The sequence below is a fragment of the Loxodonta africana genome, chromosome 26, assembly GCF_030014295.1.
Source record: "Loxodonta africana isolate mLoxAfr1 chromosome 26, mLoxAfr1.hap2, whole genome shotgun sequence".
In the NCBI taxonomy this organism is placed as follows: domain Eukaryota; kingdom Metazoa; phylum Chordata; class Mammalia; order Proboscidea; family Elephantidae; genus Loxodonta; species Loxodonta africana.
In genome coordinates this window covers 22,732,033-22,746,156 of record NC_087367.1, presented here as the reverse complement: position 1 = coordinate 22,746,156, position 14,124 = coordinate 22,732,033, and the positions used below count along the sequence as shown (strand labels likewise).

At 39.9% G+C, this 14,124-nt stretch overlaps 1 protein-coding gene across 5 annotated transcripts in view; it reads right to left on the bottom strand.

The window, feature by feature from the left end:
* The window catches only part of SLC8A1 (solute carrier family 8 member A1), a 385,219-nt gene that overhangs the window by 354,979 nt on the left and 16,116 nt on the right, over nt 1-14,124 (bottom strand). For all 5 annotated transcript variants that reach the window (XM_023555308.2, XM_010595894.3, XM_064277171.1 and 2 more), the window contains exon 2: nt 5,478-7,305. In XM_023555308.2, coding sequence (XP_023411076.1) covers nt 5,478-7,276 — 1,799 coding nt within the window. In that variant the 5' untranslated portion in view covers nt 7,277-7,305. The remainder of the gene's footprint in view (nt 1-5,477; nt 7,306-14,124) is intronic.

Sequence of the window (14,124 nt, the reverse complement as noted above, 5' to 3'; positions counted from 1 at the left end):
GTAGCTTATTAAGGAAGTGCTAACTGATCGATATATAAATTCTCCTCTCGCCCTCAACTGGTGAACCAAACAGCCTCTACGTATATGACCTTGAATGATGACTAAAGAGTTCATAATTTAAACATTCTAGTATATCTAAACTATGAATTCTCCTCATTTGCTAAGATAAAATTTCTCGACATCACTATATTACAACCCCAAACGTTAATTAGCAGTGGGAAAACGAGATTGTAACAGCAAACACGGCAATCTGGTTAACACGGTAAGCAACCTTTCTGCACATAATCAATTCTGCCTCCTGGCAGCAGGGAATGAGAACTTGTAAATGTTCTTTGGCTTTTACCTTGTCTTATTTTTGTAATAGTTACGCATTCATGAAAACATATGCATTTATAAAATTATTTCTTGTAGTTATAATTTCAGTTTACAGATGATACTACACGCGTTTGGGTTGTGAGATAAATATTCTAGACTAAATAAGTCATCCACAAAAGTGGAAATCCATGAAACTTCTAAAATGATTCCATCCAAATTTCTTACATTACCATATTACCATGTTACCTAGGAAAATGTTTTGTCAGTGTAAAACATTGTGCTTCCGTCATTTTAACACAGGTAGTCCCTGACTCAGGACGTATTTGAGTTGTGATGAACTACACTTATGAAGTACAGTGGGTAATGTGCTGAGGTCATCATATTTGTAAAAAAAAAAAAAAAAAAGTAGTTTATATGAAATGTTTCTAACCCTCAAAGGTCAAAAAGGATCGGATTGATAGTAAAAGGCAATAAAAACTAAAAAAAAAAAAAAAATGAGGTATTCAACTTAGTTCAGAACCCACGTAAGATGGAGTCAACCAAATGGAACCCCACTGTAAGTAGCAGATAAAATTCTTTGCCTATAAAGTAAGTCTGGACTATGTGGGACTCAAGGTGGTATAAACTAATAGCGTTTCTAACCTTATTTTCGCTAGTATTTTTATCATTTCTGATTTATCCCACACACAACTGTTTTTTTCTTCTGATCTTTTCAAGTTTTTTAAATATTTTGTTTCTTCTTTTTACAGCTGGCTCCCTTCTTGTATTACAGATTTTTTGTACTCTTAGAATAAAAACGCTATCCTGCATAGGTAGGTCTTACCCCTTGGAATTCCAGAGAGCCAGGTAATAATACTGGTATTATGAAGAAGAAAAACAAAATATTTATCATCTTTGAAACATCATAATAATATTCGCATAAACCTGTTGTTAAGCCAATTCGGATTCATAGCTACCCTATCGTGAGCGCAGTTGTTAACAGCTTGGGTACTAATCAAAAGATTGGCAGTTCAAATCTGTCAGCCGCTGCTTGAAAATACTATGGGGCGGTTCTGCTCTGTCCTAAAGGGTCGCTATGAGTCACCATGAATATTCTCATAGAACCTGTGTAATGCTGAAATCTTATTTCATTAATCTTTATTTTTCTTTAAAAATGTGAGATAAATAGTTAAGTGTCAAAGAGCTCTATTTGTTGAAATGTCCAGCATATTGTCTTTCTTAGGGTTAATGAAGTTACAGCTATGCTTGAAAATGTAAGAATTGTTAAAACAAAATTAATTTTTTGGAGAGACTCACTGTTTAATGAATTATGCTGTGGCCAGGCACCTCCAGTGAAACTAATTTGCTAAGCAACATATTATGTAAATTTCCAATTACATACTTCGTTTTTTGAACTCTGCATTTTAGATACATAACAGTAAAATACTCATGATCTTTTGTGTCTTCTTCCAAAAATAATATGATTATTGGACTATAGCTAAGTAATTAAATTTGATTTGTAGCTACACAAGTTAATTAACCTTAACATTTTCCCAGGACAATCAAGCTAATGTTAGAAGACTAAACAACATTGCATAGTAATTACTACCACTAAACTAGCATCATTAAAGAACAATCATTAGTAGCACTTCAAATCTGTGGATATCACCTACCAAACCACAAATCAAATTAGCATATTCTTTATTTTATTTTTTATCAGCTGTTAGCATTAGGCAGGATTCCTTACTGAAGTCCGGATTAGCTGGCGTGGGTTTGGTATCTGTCACTGATTGACCTTGTATCTACTGAATGGGCTTTTGCATTGTAATTTTAAAACGTTTTGTTCAGAACACACTTTATTAGAGACTATAAGCACTACAGGAAACCCTGGTGGCGTAGTGGTTAAGTACTATGGCTGCTAACCAAGAGGTCGGCAGTTTGAATCCACCAGGTGCTCCTTGGAAACTCTATGGGGCAGTCCTACTCTGTCCTATAGGGTTGCTATGAGTCGGAATCGACTTGATGGCAGTAGGTTTGGTTTGGTTTGTATAAGCACTACATATCACTTATCAGTATTTTTCTCAAATCCACATTTTGATCTTTCAAAAGGTCAAGTTGAAATAGTTCAACTCGTTTATGTAAAAACATGAATGAACAGGGAAGGACATGCTTATATTATAAATTTAAATGGCTTCTTCTACACTAAAAATAACATCAAAGATTAGGAATCTATCTTGTTCTTAAAGCCAGGATCCAAAGAATCAAAAATGCTGTACTGCCTCTTTATCTCCGTCCCTGATCAGATTGGACTCTATTTCCACCTTGGTTAATGGCCCCTTAAAATTAGATAACCTTTAAATCCAGGCTTTTCCAGGAATCTCTTTATGGTGCTCTGGGAAGAGTCGTAAATTCTGGCTTTCTGCACGGTATTTTTTTTTTTTTAATAAGATCTTTCAAATAATAAAGCTCTGTGGTGTCAATAACCCCATCTAAGTATCGTAGGTTTTTAAGAAAGTCGTTTCTCAAGAAAAACTCAGCAATTAGATGAACTATAAACTCATAAAGATAAGCTGGGTTTAGTCTACATAGCCCAACTTCACTGCCTTGTACTTAGATATGACTTGTGGACTTGGCATTGGAGACAACCACCAAAGGAAAACTGATCCACAAAAAAATAGTAATGGTTTCCAATTTGCTAAGAGCCCAGCACAACTCCATATCTTTGGTATTTTTCCAGAAACATTGTGTTTAAATCATCGGTGTTTAGCTGAAGGCTAAGTCCCTGTCAACCAAATAAATTTAGTCAATCAAGAAACCTATTAAGCACCTACAATAAGTTGTTAATAGTAACGCTCTATGGAGTCAAGGTGAAAACACTTTAAAATTAAAATCCTATAAAGAAAAAGAATGTATGGCTGTAATTTCATTCCACTTATAGATAAAATACTTTGCCTTTTCTAAGTTACCACATACCAGCTTACTGAATAAAATACAGTAAGAGTTTTACAGAACTACAGACTGGCACTTGATCTAGAATACCCCTAACTATATAGACACAAAGATGGCATCCAGATGATTCCACTCATGCTCACCAAATTTTCACAAGAAATCTGATTTTCTAAAGCTAGTGTTTGGCAATATTCCTTCCTCAGCAAGAGTAAGATCAACTTAATTGCATAGGGTGAATATTTCAAATGGAGCTTGGCAGAATAAATTATTTCATCAAATCACTGTCAGTTCCCTTCCCGTCCTCGTTCTTCTGCACTGTGCCCAAAAGAAGGTTATTTATTTATGGTTTGATAAAACTCCTGGACAGCAGAGAACATAGAGAAAGCCTGTTTCACAAATAAGCAAGTACGGAGCCATTATTATTAAGAGAAAGGAAGACCAAATTTCCATGAGAATATATCCGAAGTAAAACACCGTTTTGTTGTATTTCAGAGCGAGTCTTGTGAGTTCATTTAATAACATGCAATGCCCCTTTAATGGCCTGCAATACACCTCTGTATGCATGACAAGTGCTATCTAAAACAGGATTCAATAATTCAAACGATTTTAGAAAATATAACGGAAAAGAATTCTTAGCAACAGAATTAAGTTTGTGTCCTAACACGGGCAGGATCACGTTCAACAGTTCAACACGAGCCTTTTGGAAAAATCCCCGTGGGTTAGGCAGGATGTTCATTTGCTACAGAACCACCATATTTCAATAAAATAAGTGTCCCAGTAAAATACACCTCTGTAAGTGAAATATTGACAACACAAGAATCAATGTAAAACAAATATTGTCAAAAAAAACTATCCCCACCACACACACACATACACACCAGACGATAGATATCATCTCAGTTTTGTTCGACTTCCTTATGATATCTTATGCAGTAACTGTTCGTCTCTATAATCAACATGAAAGAGATGTAAGGACATTGGAAGCCTCTTTCCAGAAAATCTGTTTGCTCCGTCTTTCCCTCTTCCTCCCCTTTTTGTTTGTTTTCCTAACATTCAATGGGAAAAATTTCATGAAGAGCACATACTTGCCCTTTGACACATTACATGCCATCACCACCAGAGTGAACTCTTTTTAGAACCAGCTCTATTTTAAATATTTTTGTTTCCTGAAATTCCTAAATTGCCAGTGATTCAATCAACATAACTTTTGTTCATTTTAATGTCTTTGGTTGCCTTATAGACATTATAAATAGCTTCATTTCTTCCTTCCTTCCTTCCCTCTAGTTTGGACATGGCTCATGGAGTCAAATTTTCTGGTCTAGTTTAGGAGAGTGGAATGCAATGCCCTCTCCCAGGCACAGAGGAGGCTCAGCTCTGTAACAGCAGCTCTCAGTGGAAGAGTTACTGCACAATGGGCAATCCGTGGTACGAGAAACCATGGGCACAGTGTCACCGCAAAGTGCCAACAGGAAGATGACATCGTCCCCCACTTCTTCTCTCTGACCTGTTCCCTGTCAACTAGGATACTTGGACAGAACGTTATCTATCCCCCCATCACCACGTGGGTGGGGCAAAAGGGTTTATTCAGTAATATAAAGTAAAATCAAACTGGAACTAATTAAGAGCTGTATAGTTTTCCCAAGTTGGCATGAAGCTGGAAAAAAGCAGGTTTGGACATTATATCACAATTAAACATAAGCATTTGAGAAGAAACATTATCTTAAATTGTCACAAAAAACAAGTTCAGATAAAAGCAACATATATTTCCAGCCAGTTCTGGGAGCCAAGAAATTCTTTCCAGAAGTGTTTGTTTCCTTTTAGTGCTTTCCCAATTCGTATTCAGCAATGAAGTTAGGGACCTTCTTTCAATGTCTTAAGTGTTCTTTTTCTGTGTATGTATTACAGAATTCAAAACAGAATACAAAATTTTCAACCCATCGTAACCAGTCTGATAAACTGTCACTATATTCATTACATTATAATGTACTTAAAATATGTCAAGTACAAAAGCAAATTTAAAATCTTGATATCAAATCAACTGACGTCAAATTAATTATCTGCGCGTATAAAAAAAAAAATTTTTTTTTTTTACAGCATACCGACAAGTAGCACTCAAGCAAGGACTGATATTTTGAAAGTAGTCTTGTATGATAATTATTCCATTCCTCATTTAGTTACACAAACGTTCACACTCACAAGCACACCCAACCACAAATATAAAAAAGAGAACTTACACAATTTCATCATTCTGGAATTCGAGCTCTCCACAAGTGTCCTCAAAGTCTTCTCCTCCACCTCTGGCAGTCCCTTCAATGGTTTTATAGGGAACGATGACATTTCCTCGTGCTCCGGATGTTCTCAATACTTTCACCTCCATGATGCCAATACTCTCGCTCACATGAGTCACAGGTTCCTCAAAAGTAAAGATGCCTGCGTGGTCATCATCAAAAATCGTCACGGTGGCAGTAGAGGGAGATCCGAGGCAAGCAAGTGCGGAGACATGATTGGCTTCCAGTATGCCATCTTCCGAAGCTTCAGAAGACACTTTGACATTGCTGAGATGCACAAGGAAATTTTCGTCCTCCTCAAAGATATCATCATCGATGATGCCAACTCTGACCTCCTTCTGGGTCTCACCGGGCTTAAAGACTACAGTTCCTTCAGTAAATTCATAATCAGACCCAGCATTGGCTGTGCCATCCTCTGTTCTGAAGTCAACAAACACAGTGTTGGTCAAATCGCCACCTCGGCGGATTATGGTCAGGGCCACGGTCCCACAGTTCTCTAGACACTGATATGTCCCTTGCTCAAAGAAGATCTTACTAACTGGATCATTTTCTGCAACCTCAGTGTTGACCTCGTGCATGCTGACAGCCTTCCTTGCTTGGTCAGCTGCATGCCTCTTTAAAATGTTGCCAGCTCCCGTCATCAAGCGAGTAGCCTGAATGCGGTAAAATGCTCGACTCTTTTGTTGCTGACTTAGGACTTGGTAGTTAGCTAATTCTATTAATTGCTCTATTTCTTTGTCCGGATGCTTCTGCTTGAGTTCCTTCAGGATCCTAGCCATTTCTCGCCTAGCCTCTTCATCATCTTGGTCCCTCTCATCAACCTCCAGCACCAGAGCGCCATCCAAGAAATTGTCAACATGAGAATTGACCACTTTCCCATCCATTTCAATTTCGGTCTTGGAAGGTGGCCTGTCTCCTTCATGTTCAATAATCATCCCCCTCTGCTTGCCAGCCCGATACCTCTTGTAGACATACTTGTAAAACAGAAGCCTCCTATCTGCCACCCAAGCAAATACCACACAAATGGGGAAAAAGAAGAAAGTAAGCAAGCCTTCCCAGACTTCCACAACTCCAGGAGAGATGACAGACAAAATAATGTAAAGCCAGGTATAGGCAAAGATGCTCCAGGCTGCTGTCACAAAGAACACACGCAAATGCTTAATCTTCCTCGTCTCTCCATCAGGGACCACATAAACGCAGAGGGCGATAATGATGAACATATTGAATGCAGCACTTCCTACGATGGTGCTAGGACCCAGGTCCCCTGCAGTGAAATTATGGCCACACACTTCAATGACTGAAAGGAGAATCTCAGGAGCAGAAGATCCCAGGGCCATCAAGGTTAGATTAGAAACTGTCTCATTCCAGATCCTTACGGTCGTCTTGGTGGTCTCTCCATTGGGTTTCTTTATGGTTATTTCTTTTTCTTGAGATGTAATGACTTCTATAGAGGACATGAACCGGTCAGCAATGATAGATACTCCAAGAAACATGTAGACCATGGCCACAAAATACACAGTAGCTCTAGCAATTTTGTCCCCAAAGGAAGGGTCTTGGGGCTCCCAAATGGGTAAAATCACCCCTTTCTTACAGTAATATGAGCCGGTACATTCACCAGTGTCATTTCCTTCTCCTTCCATTTCGCTCTCAGCACTTGTATGGTCCACGTGGGAAAATAAGAGAGCCACAATGGCTAACAGATGAAATCCCATAGAAAAGGTGGGTGAGAGATTTAATTGCAACATTTTCTGCAACGACTTCCAACTGTCCCAACCTAATGGTAGAAATAAGATAGGGGGAGGGTGGAAAAAACCATATCATTAGAAGAAAATCCAAAGCATCACAAATCACTCTTTTTTCTTGTTACCAGTAACTTATTTGTATTTGATCATCACAAAATCTACAGTGAATCACAATTACTCTAAGAAACCATCAGCTATTAAGCAGTGCTTTGTAAAGTCTTTGTAATCTCTGTGGGTTTTCTACATGTAGACCCCAATCACTGAGCCAGACACACAACCGACTTATTGGAAAAGAAAAATTCAATTATAGCCTTGCCTTCCTGAATACACATTCATGCACGTTAATAGCCAATAAGAAAAAACAAAACTTTTGAAGCATTAAATAAATTTCTCCTTGCTGCTAAAGCAGATTTTCTTTTAAATTTTGGCTAAGACATCACCTTCCAGCAACTCATCTTGTTGCCAAAATCACTTTATTATGATTGACATATGGAAATTCAGACTCTTTGAAGAATTCTACTATCAGAAGGTCTGGTGACCATCTTAAATTCCGTAGTATACCTTACATTGTATTTCACAAAATCATGTCCTATGGCTCCAAACTTACTTGAAACACAAAGGAATCTTCAAGCTCGTCTGCAATTATTATGCTCGTCAGTCATATTTACACATGAAACAAACTCTGCTATGATGCAATATTTCCCCGCATTAAGTACAGTTTTTAAAAGCATGTTTTGAAGACAGGACTTTTCTTTCTAATTTTCAGCAAGCCGAGGTCTCCTGATACATTAGCACCTGGGCATCTATCTGGTTCTTCACATACAGCCCTCCACATCTGGGCACAGGTTCTGTTGTAAAATCCGTGGGCTGTCCACAAAGGAAAGGGAGGCAGCCAGGCCTGGACCTAGTTGTAGAAAAAGTGGACAAGCCTGGCAGTCTGTGAAATCAACGTTACCAGCCATAAAATGCTTCATCTCTGTGTCACTGTCATACTTTCCAGGCTCATTCTAAAACACATATTAGTTCTATAGAGGGTTCATGGACCAAAAACATGCAGAACAATAATTCCAACTAAATTAGCACGTGCAGCATAATGACAGTGACCACCAAGTGTATATACGATGAAGGGTTGCTGGCAATTAGGGAGATGGCTACGGTTATTGAGCTGCACAAAGCTTGGTGGGCAAAGCAGGGAACTGGGTCACCAGAGCCCTATATTCTATCACCAACGCATCCAAAACTCAGCGTGGACGGTACACCACCTCTGTGTCCAGGACCTGGGTGGACCCTAAGTAGAAGAAGGCATGCTCCAAGTCAGAGTAATCCTGCTCTGCAAACTTTGTAGGAGAGGCCATTTATCAAATCAGATAAAGAGGCAATCCAAAAAGGTCCTGAGTCAGAACGCAGTTTTGCTGTCTGTTAAAAGAGTAGCTGGATTAGAGCCTGTCATTGCTTAGCCTGGCTGAGAGCCACCCCACACTCCCCCAGTTCCCTAGCAGATGGCCTATACTGCAAACTACATCAGGACCCAGGAGAGCCTCCTGGCCCAGCACGTGCTGGCAGACCCTTGGAGACCACAGCCTACAATCTTTTTTAGTTTATCACTGTTGGGAGATAGGCTTCTTCGGCGATTTTCCCATATAAGAGAAGACAGTGAATTCTTGAGAATTGTAGCGGTAGAATTCCAATCTAAGGACAAGGCTGAAAAACGGATGCATGTTTTTAAAATACGCAAAAGGTCACGGTCAGTGTGTCTGCTTCTCAGTCTTTATGTGGCTTGGCTGGCTTGTGGGATCTCTGCTGAAAACAAGGGGGCGTTCAACCAGGCTTCAAGAGTAGTGGAAGACCTAGCTCCACCTCCCTTAGTTATCCATTTACTCCACATTTACTGACTGCCTATTTTAGGATAACCTGCTAGGCCTCTTCTCGATCCTGAGAATTCATCAGTGAACAAAATTAAGTCCCTGTCCTCAAAGAGCTTATATTCTAATGGAAAGCAAGAAAGCGAGCAAATAAATATAAAGGTCAGATGGTAAAAAGTGCTACCATGAAAGGGGGAAAAAGCAATATAAGGAGGACAGGGTGTGTGTGTTTTTGTAGGTGTGTGTGTGCACACACGACATGCATGATTTTATTTTGGATGGTTAAAGAAGGCCTCTCTGATAAGGTGTCATTTGAGCAGTCTTGAAGGAAGTAAGGGATCAGACTTGGTGGATATCTGTGGGAAGAGAATTCTCAGCAAGTACAAACTCCCTGATGGAGACTGTGTTTGGCATAGTCTGGAAACCACAGAGAAGTCAGCGTGGCCAAAGGGCAATGAGCGAGGGAGGTGAAGCAGGGCTCATAAGCTGGGATGCAGTGGGGATGGATCAGGGAAGGTGTTGCAGCCACTGTCGCGTGTTGGTTTTTATCACAAAGGAGATGGGAATCATTTGGAGGTTCTGACCAGAAGTGAGATACGATTTGATTTTTCCATCTAAAAGGGTCTCTGCTTGTTCAGTGGAGAATAAATTGCAGGGTCGGGGTAGCAATAAGGAGACCAGCTTCGCCTATTATAAAATGGATCTGATTTATACAAGATCCCAATGCCTGTATCATTTACAAAATGATACAGGAGAGATCTAAGGGTCAGAAAGGTTAAGTATTTGCTCAGAGATAATAGTACTGAACAGAGATTCAAAACCGTGTTTGTTTCCAAGACTGATATAATTAACCACTCCATTCAAATTACTGCCAAATCTCATCATTCCACTCTTTACATTCTGGCCAAAATGAACTTTCTGAAGTGTAGATCTGATTCTCTTACTCCACTCACAGTTCTTCACTGGTTGCCTGTGGTGTCCTGAGGACAGAGCCCAAAGCTCTCAATAGACTGTGCCAGACCTTTGACGACCTAGTCTCCCCTCTGAGCTCCAGAATAGGGAAATTCGTTCGATTCCCTAAAACAGACAACACTATTACTTCCAGACCTTTGAAGATTGTGTTTTCTTTTTTCCTTCTTAGAGGCAAGTTTCAAAATGGCACAATAGCAAATCACAGTCAGTCGACTGGAAGAGTAAGGACCCTAGGTTCTAGTTCTTAAACATTGTTGGAAACAATATGTTAAAATCTTTACATGTATCATTATATGTCGTACTTAAAATAACCAGCACTGCTGTGTTACACAACTCCTAGTGATGCCATTTCCATTACAGACTGTGTGAACAGCACCCTCTGGAGCTGTTGTACAATGCATAACCACCCTACCAATAACCCTATGTAGTAGTTATTATTGGCCCATTTTTGGAGATGGGATAACTGAGGCTCAGGAAGGTTAAGTACATGTTAAAAATCATACAGATGGTAAACTACTGAATTGAGATTCAAAGCCTGATCTGCCTCCAAGATTGATATAATTAACCTACATTATATCATCCTCAATCATGTGTGAAGTCATCTTTAAGACCTATTGAACTTGGCTTGGGCTAGCCCACTGGAAAGCCTCTTGGCTTCCAGGCAGGGTTCAGAGGGCCTTCTGAGCAAACGTCTTGTGGAAGGTTTCCAGAAGCCTGGCTATTCTCTTATAGATTAGAGACTCCAACAGTCAAGCTTCAATAGCTCTGGTGCAAAGTGTGGCTGACATGTTGTAGAGACAGCTGCCCTTCACTATATGGTCTTTTAGCAATTACCTGGAAACCTCTTCATGCACACACTATCAATGCAATCTCTTAGGTCAGCAAAAAAAAGTTCTGTCCTTCAGCCTGGCCCCAGCCCACGTCTCCCAATATATTCTTAGGCAAAAGAGTGCCAGAAATACATGAGTGGACAGATCAGCAAAAATCCAGTATTACTACCAGAGAAAAAGGAGGGCTAACGGGGCTAGCCCAAAACCATCGAAGCTGTATTCATAAGGTGGAAGCATTATAATTTGTGAAATTAGTGAACATAGAACCCTGATATAACTTACTGGCAATGAAGCAACTGGAAAGAGTTTAAGTTTTGGATTGATAAAACTGTGACCTGATGAATGGTAGCTCAGTTCTCTGGGCTTTGATCTCTTTGTTTAGTATATTAATACAAAACTCAAATGCTGTGAGAGGGTGGAATGTATCTTATCTAAATGTGAGTTCTTTCTTCATCCTATCATCTCCAACCTCTTAAGCTCTTACCTCAGTCACTGGATTCAAGCATTTCTATGTAACTAACCATCCCCACTCTCTCCTTAAAGGGCCCTGGTGGTGCAACAGTTAAGTGCTCTGCTGCAAATTGAAAAGTTAGTGGTTCAAACCTACTCAGTGGCTCTGTGGGAGAAAGACTTGTACAGATCACAGCCTAGAAAACCCCATGGGAGCAGTTCTACTCTGTCACATGGGGCTACTATGAGTCGGAATGAGCTCGAATGTACTTAACAACAAAAACCTTCTCCTCAAATATATATTCCCATACAAAATTAAGCAGGAAGATGAGAATGGAGGCTATAGGTATCTGCTTCCTGGCTTTCCTTACATTCCGTCTTAAGCTACCAAACACTGGGTATAAGCAAAAGGCTGATTTTTCACGGTTGCTTCAGATCAACTCTTAGTCTATGGCCAGTTCTGACTTAGTAATATCCACCATGTCAACCAAATGAATCTGCTGTATAGTACGTACCAAGGAGATTCAGATAATTTTCTGTGTGCTATTTATTTATTTATTTTATTTTATTTTATTTATTTATTTTTTATTTATTTTAAAACAAAACAAACAACCCCATCGCTCATAGATTATACACCTGGCTGGTACTGACAACAGATGGTAAAAACATACCTAACTGGTAGTAAGTCCAGCCACCTGTGTTAAAGGGGGAGGTCACATCTACAAGGAATGGAAAGGTATATTGGCAAGACATAGTTATCTCACTGCTTTGCAAAGGGTGAGAAAGAGCCTCCCACAGCACAGAGGACTAAAGGGAAGTTTGGCAGCAAGTGACCAACATCCATGGCAGAGTGGCCTGTTCCTTACTGGAAGCTGAGGCTAGTTTTGACTACCCAAAAGAAAGGGAATACGGCTGGCATCCTGGCTGGCACCATACTAGGCCAGAGTCTTAGCTCTTTCTGTTGATTAACTCATAGCGACCTTACAAGACAGAGCAGAACTGCCCCATAGGGTTTCCAAGGAACACCTGGTGAATTTGAACTGCTGACCTTTTGGTTAGCAGCTGTTATCCCTTAACCACTACACCACCAGGGTATCCTTTTGACTGACAGCTGGTGGTATTCCAAGCAACTTCTTGACTCTCCTACATCAGGACCTGGAATCTCTTGTATGTAATTATTACTGACTTAAAGTCTCCAAGCTAAGCAATTAATCTGTTTCTAAGGCAAAGTTAAAGCAACCGTAAATCTGTATCCACTACTGAGGCAGGTATGTCCAAATGCTTCTCAACCAAGGGATGATGCCAGAGAAAGACCATATTTCTCATTTGACCATCCCAACTATAGTGCAACCTCAGGCCATCAGACCACAACAGACTGCAGTGACCCTGCTATATCTTTTTTTTTTTTTTGCCAATGAGAGTTTCCTGTTTGAGGCCTGATAAAATGGGACAGGTTCTAGAGGAACGCAGGGAGTGGTCACGTGAGGGAGTCAGGCCCTTCGGCCTGAACTTCCAAGACAAAGTTGACTGGAGTTAGGATCCTATCCCCTACCATAAAACACCCACTTAATCCTTGAGCAAAGGGAACAACTGGGATAAGGATCAGGCAATATGGCTAAAAAAAAAAAAGAGATGGATTTAGACTTTAGGGTAAAAAGGAAATCATTGATAAGTCATGAGATGCACATCCTTGGTCCTTTCCCCTGCTGTATTTCTCTACACAGTGCTTTTTATTCTCATATATAATTTAATAATTTATATTTCTTAAATGTATCTATATTTTATATTTATTAAATTCTTGCTCAATAACTTATTTAATAGCTCTGCTGATTGTCTTTCTCTACCCACTAGCAGGTAAACTCTGTGAGGACAGGACTTTTTATCTGTTTTTGCTCACTGACAGAGTCCCAGTTCCTAGAGCAAGGCCTGGCATGAAGATGCACAGCACAACATGCTTATTGAATGAATGAAAGAATTCTCATAGGGTGAGAGCTGATTCACCAAACCTCTGGCAGCAAATCAGAATCCTGGAGCTGGGCCTGGGCATTTGCATTTAATAATGCTCCCAAATATGAAATGGATGTCCTGTAAGATGACAAGAGGTCAGTATCAGACTGAAAAGCCAATGTCAGGGTTAGATGGAGTATAAGAAACACGTGATGCAGGTTCATGGGCAGAGCAACCCAGGATGGAAAAACTGATCCCAGAGACAGCCTGGAGCCCAGACCTCTTCCCCAACACCTGGTATAGGTCCTCCTACACCAGCCCTGGCTTGCTGATCTCTTCTAAAATGCCCAGATCTTCTGCTCTGCAAAGAAGGTCCTAACATTTCGGACATTCTCAAAGAAGCATATCTTCCTCTCTTTTCAGTCAAATGCAAAGATATCTAGTTAAACATCAACCAAAAGGCACTTTTATTACAAAAAAAAAAAAAAAACCAACCCGTTGCTGTCAAGTTGATTCCAACTCATCGCGACCCTACAGGACAGAGTAGAACTGCCTCTTAGGGTTTCCAAGGAGCAGCTAGTGGATTAGAATTGCTGACCTTTTGGTTAGCAGCCTAAACTCTTAACCACTGTGCCACCAGAACTCCAGTTTTATTACAGGGGGCCTCATAAAATGGAAAGGGTGCCAAAAATTTAAGCTGAAATGTATTGACTCTACACAATGAAAACTCACTGCTGTTAATTTATGAGTTGATTTTGACTCATAGTGACCCCACAGAATAGAGTAGAAC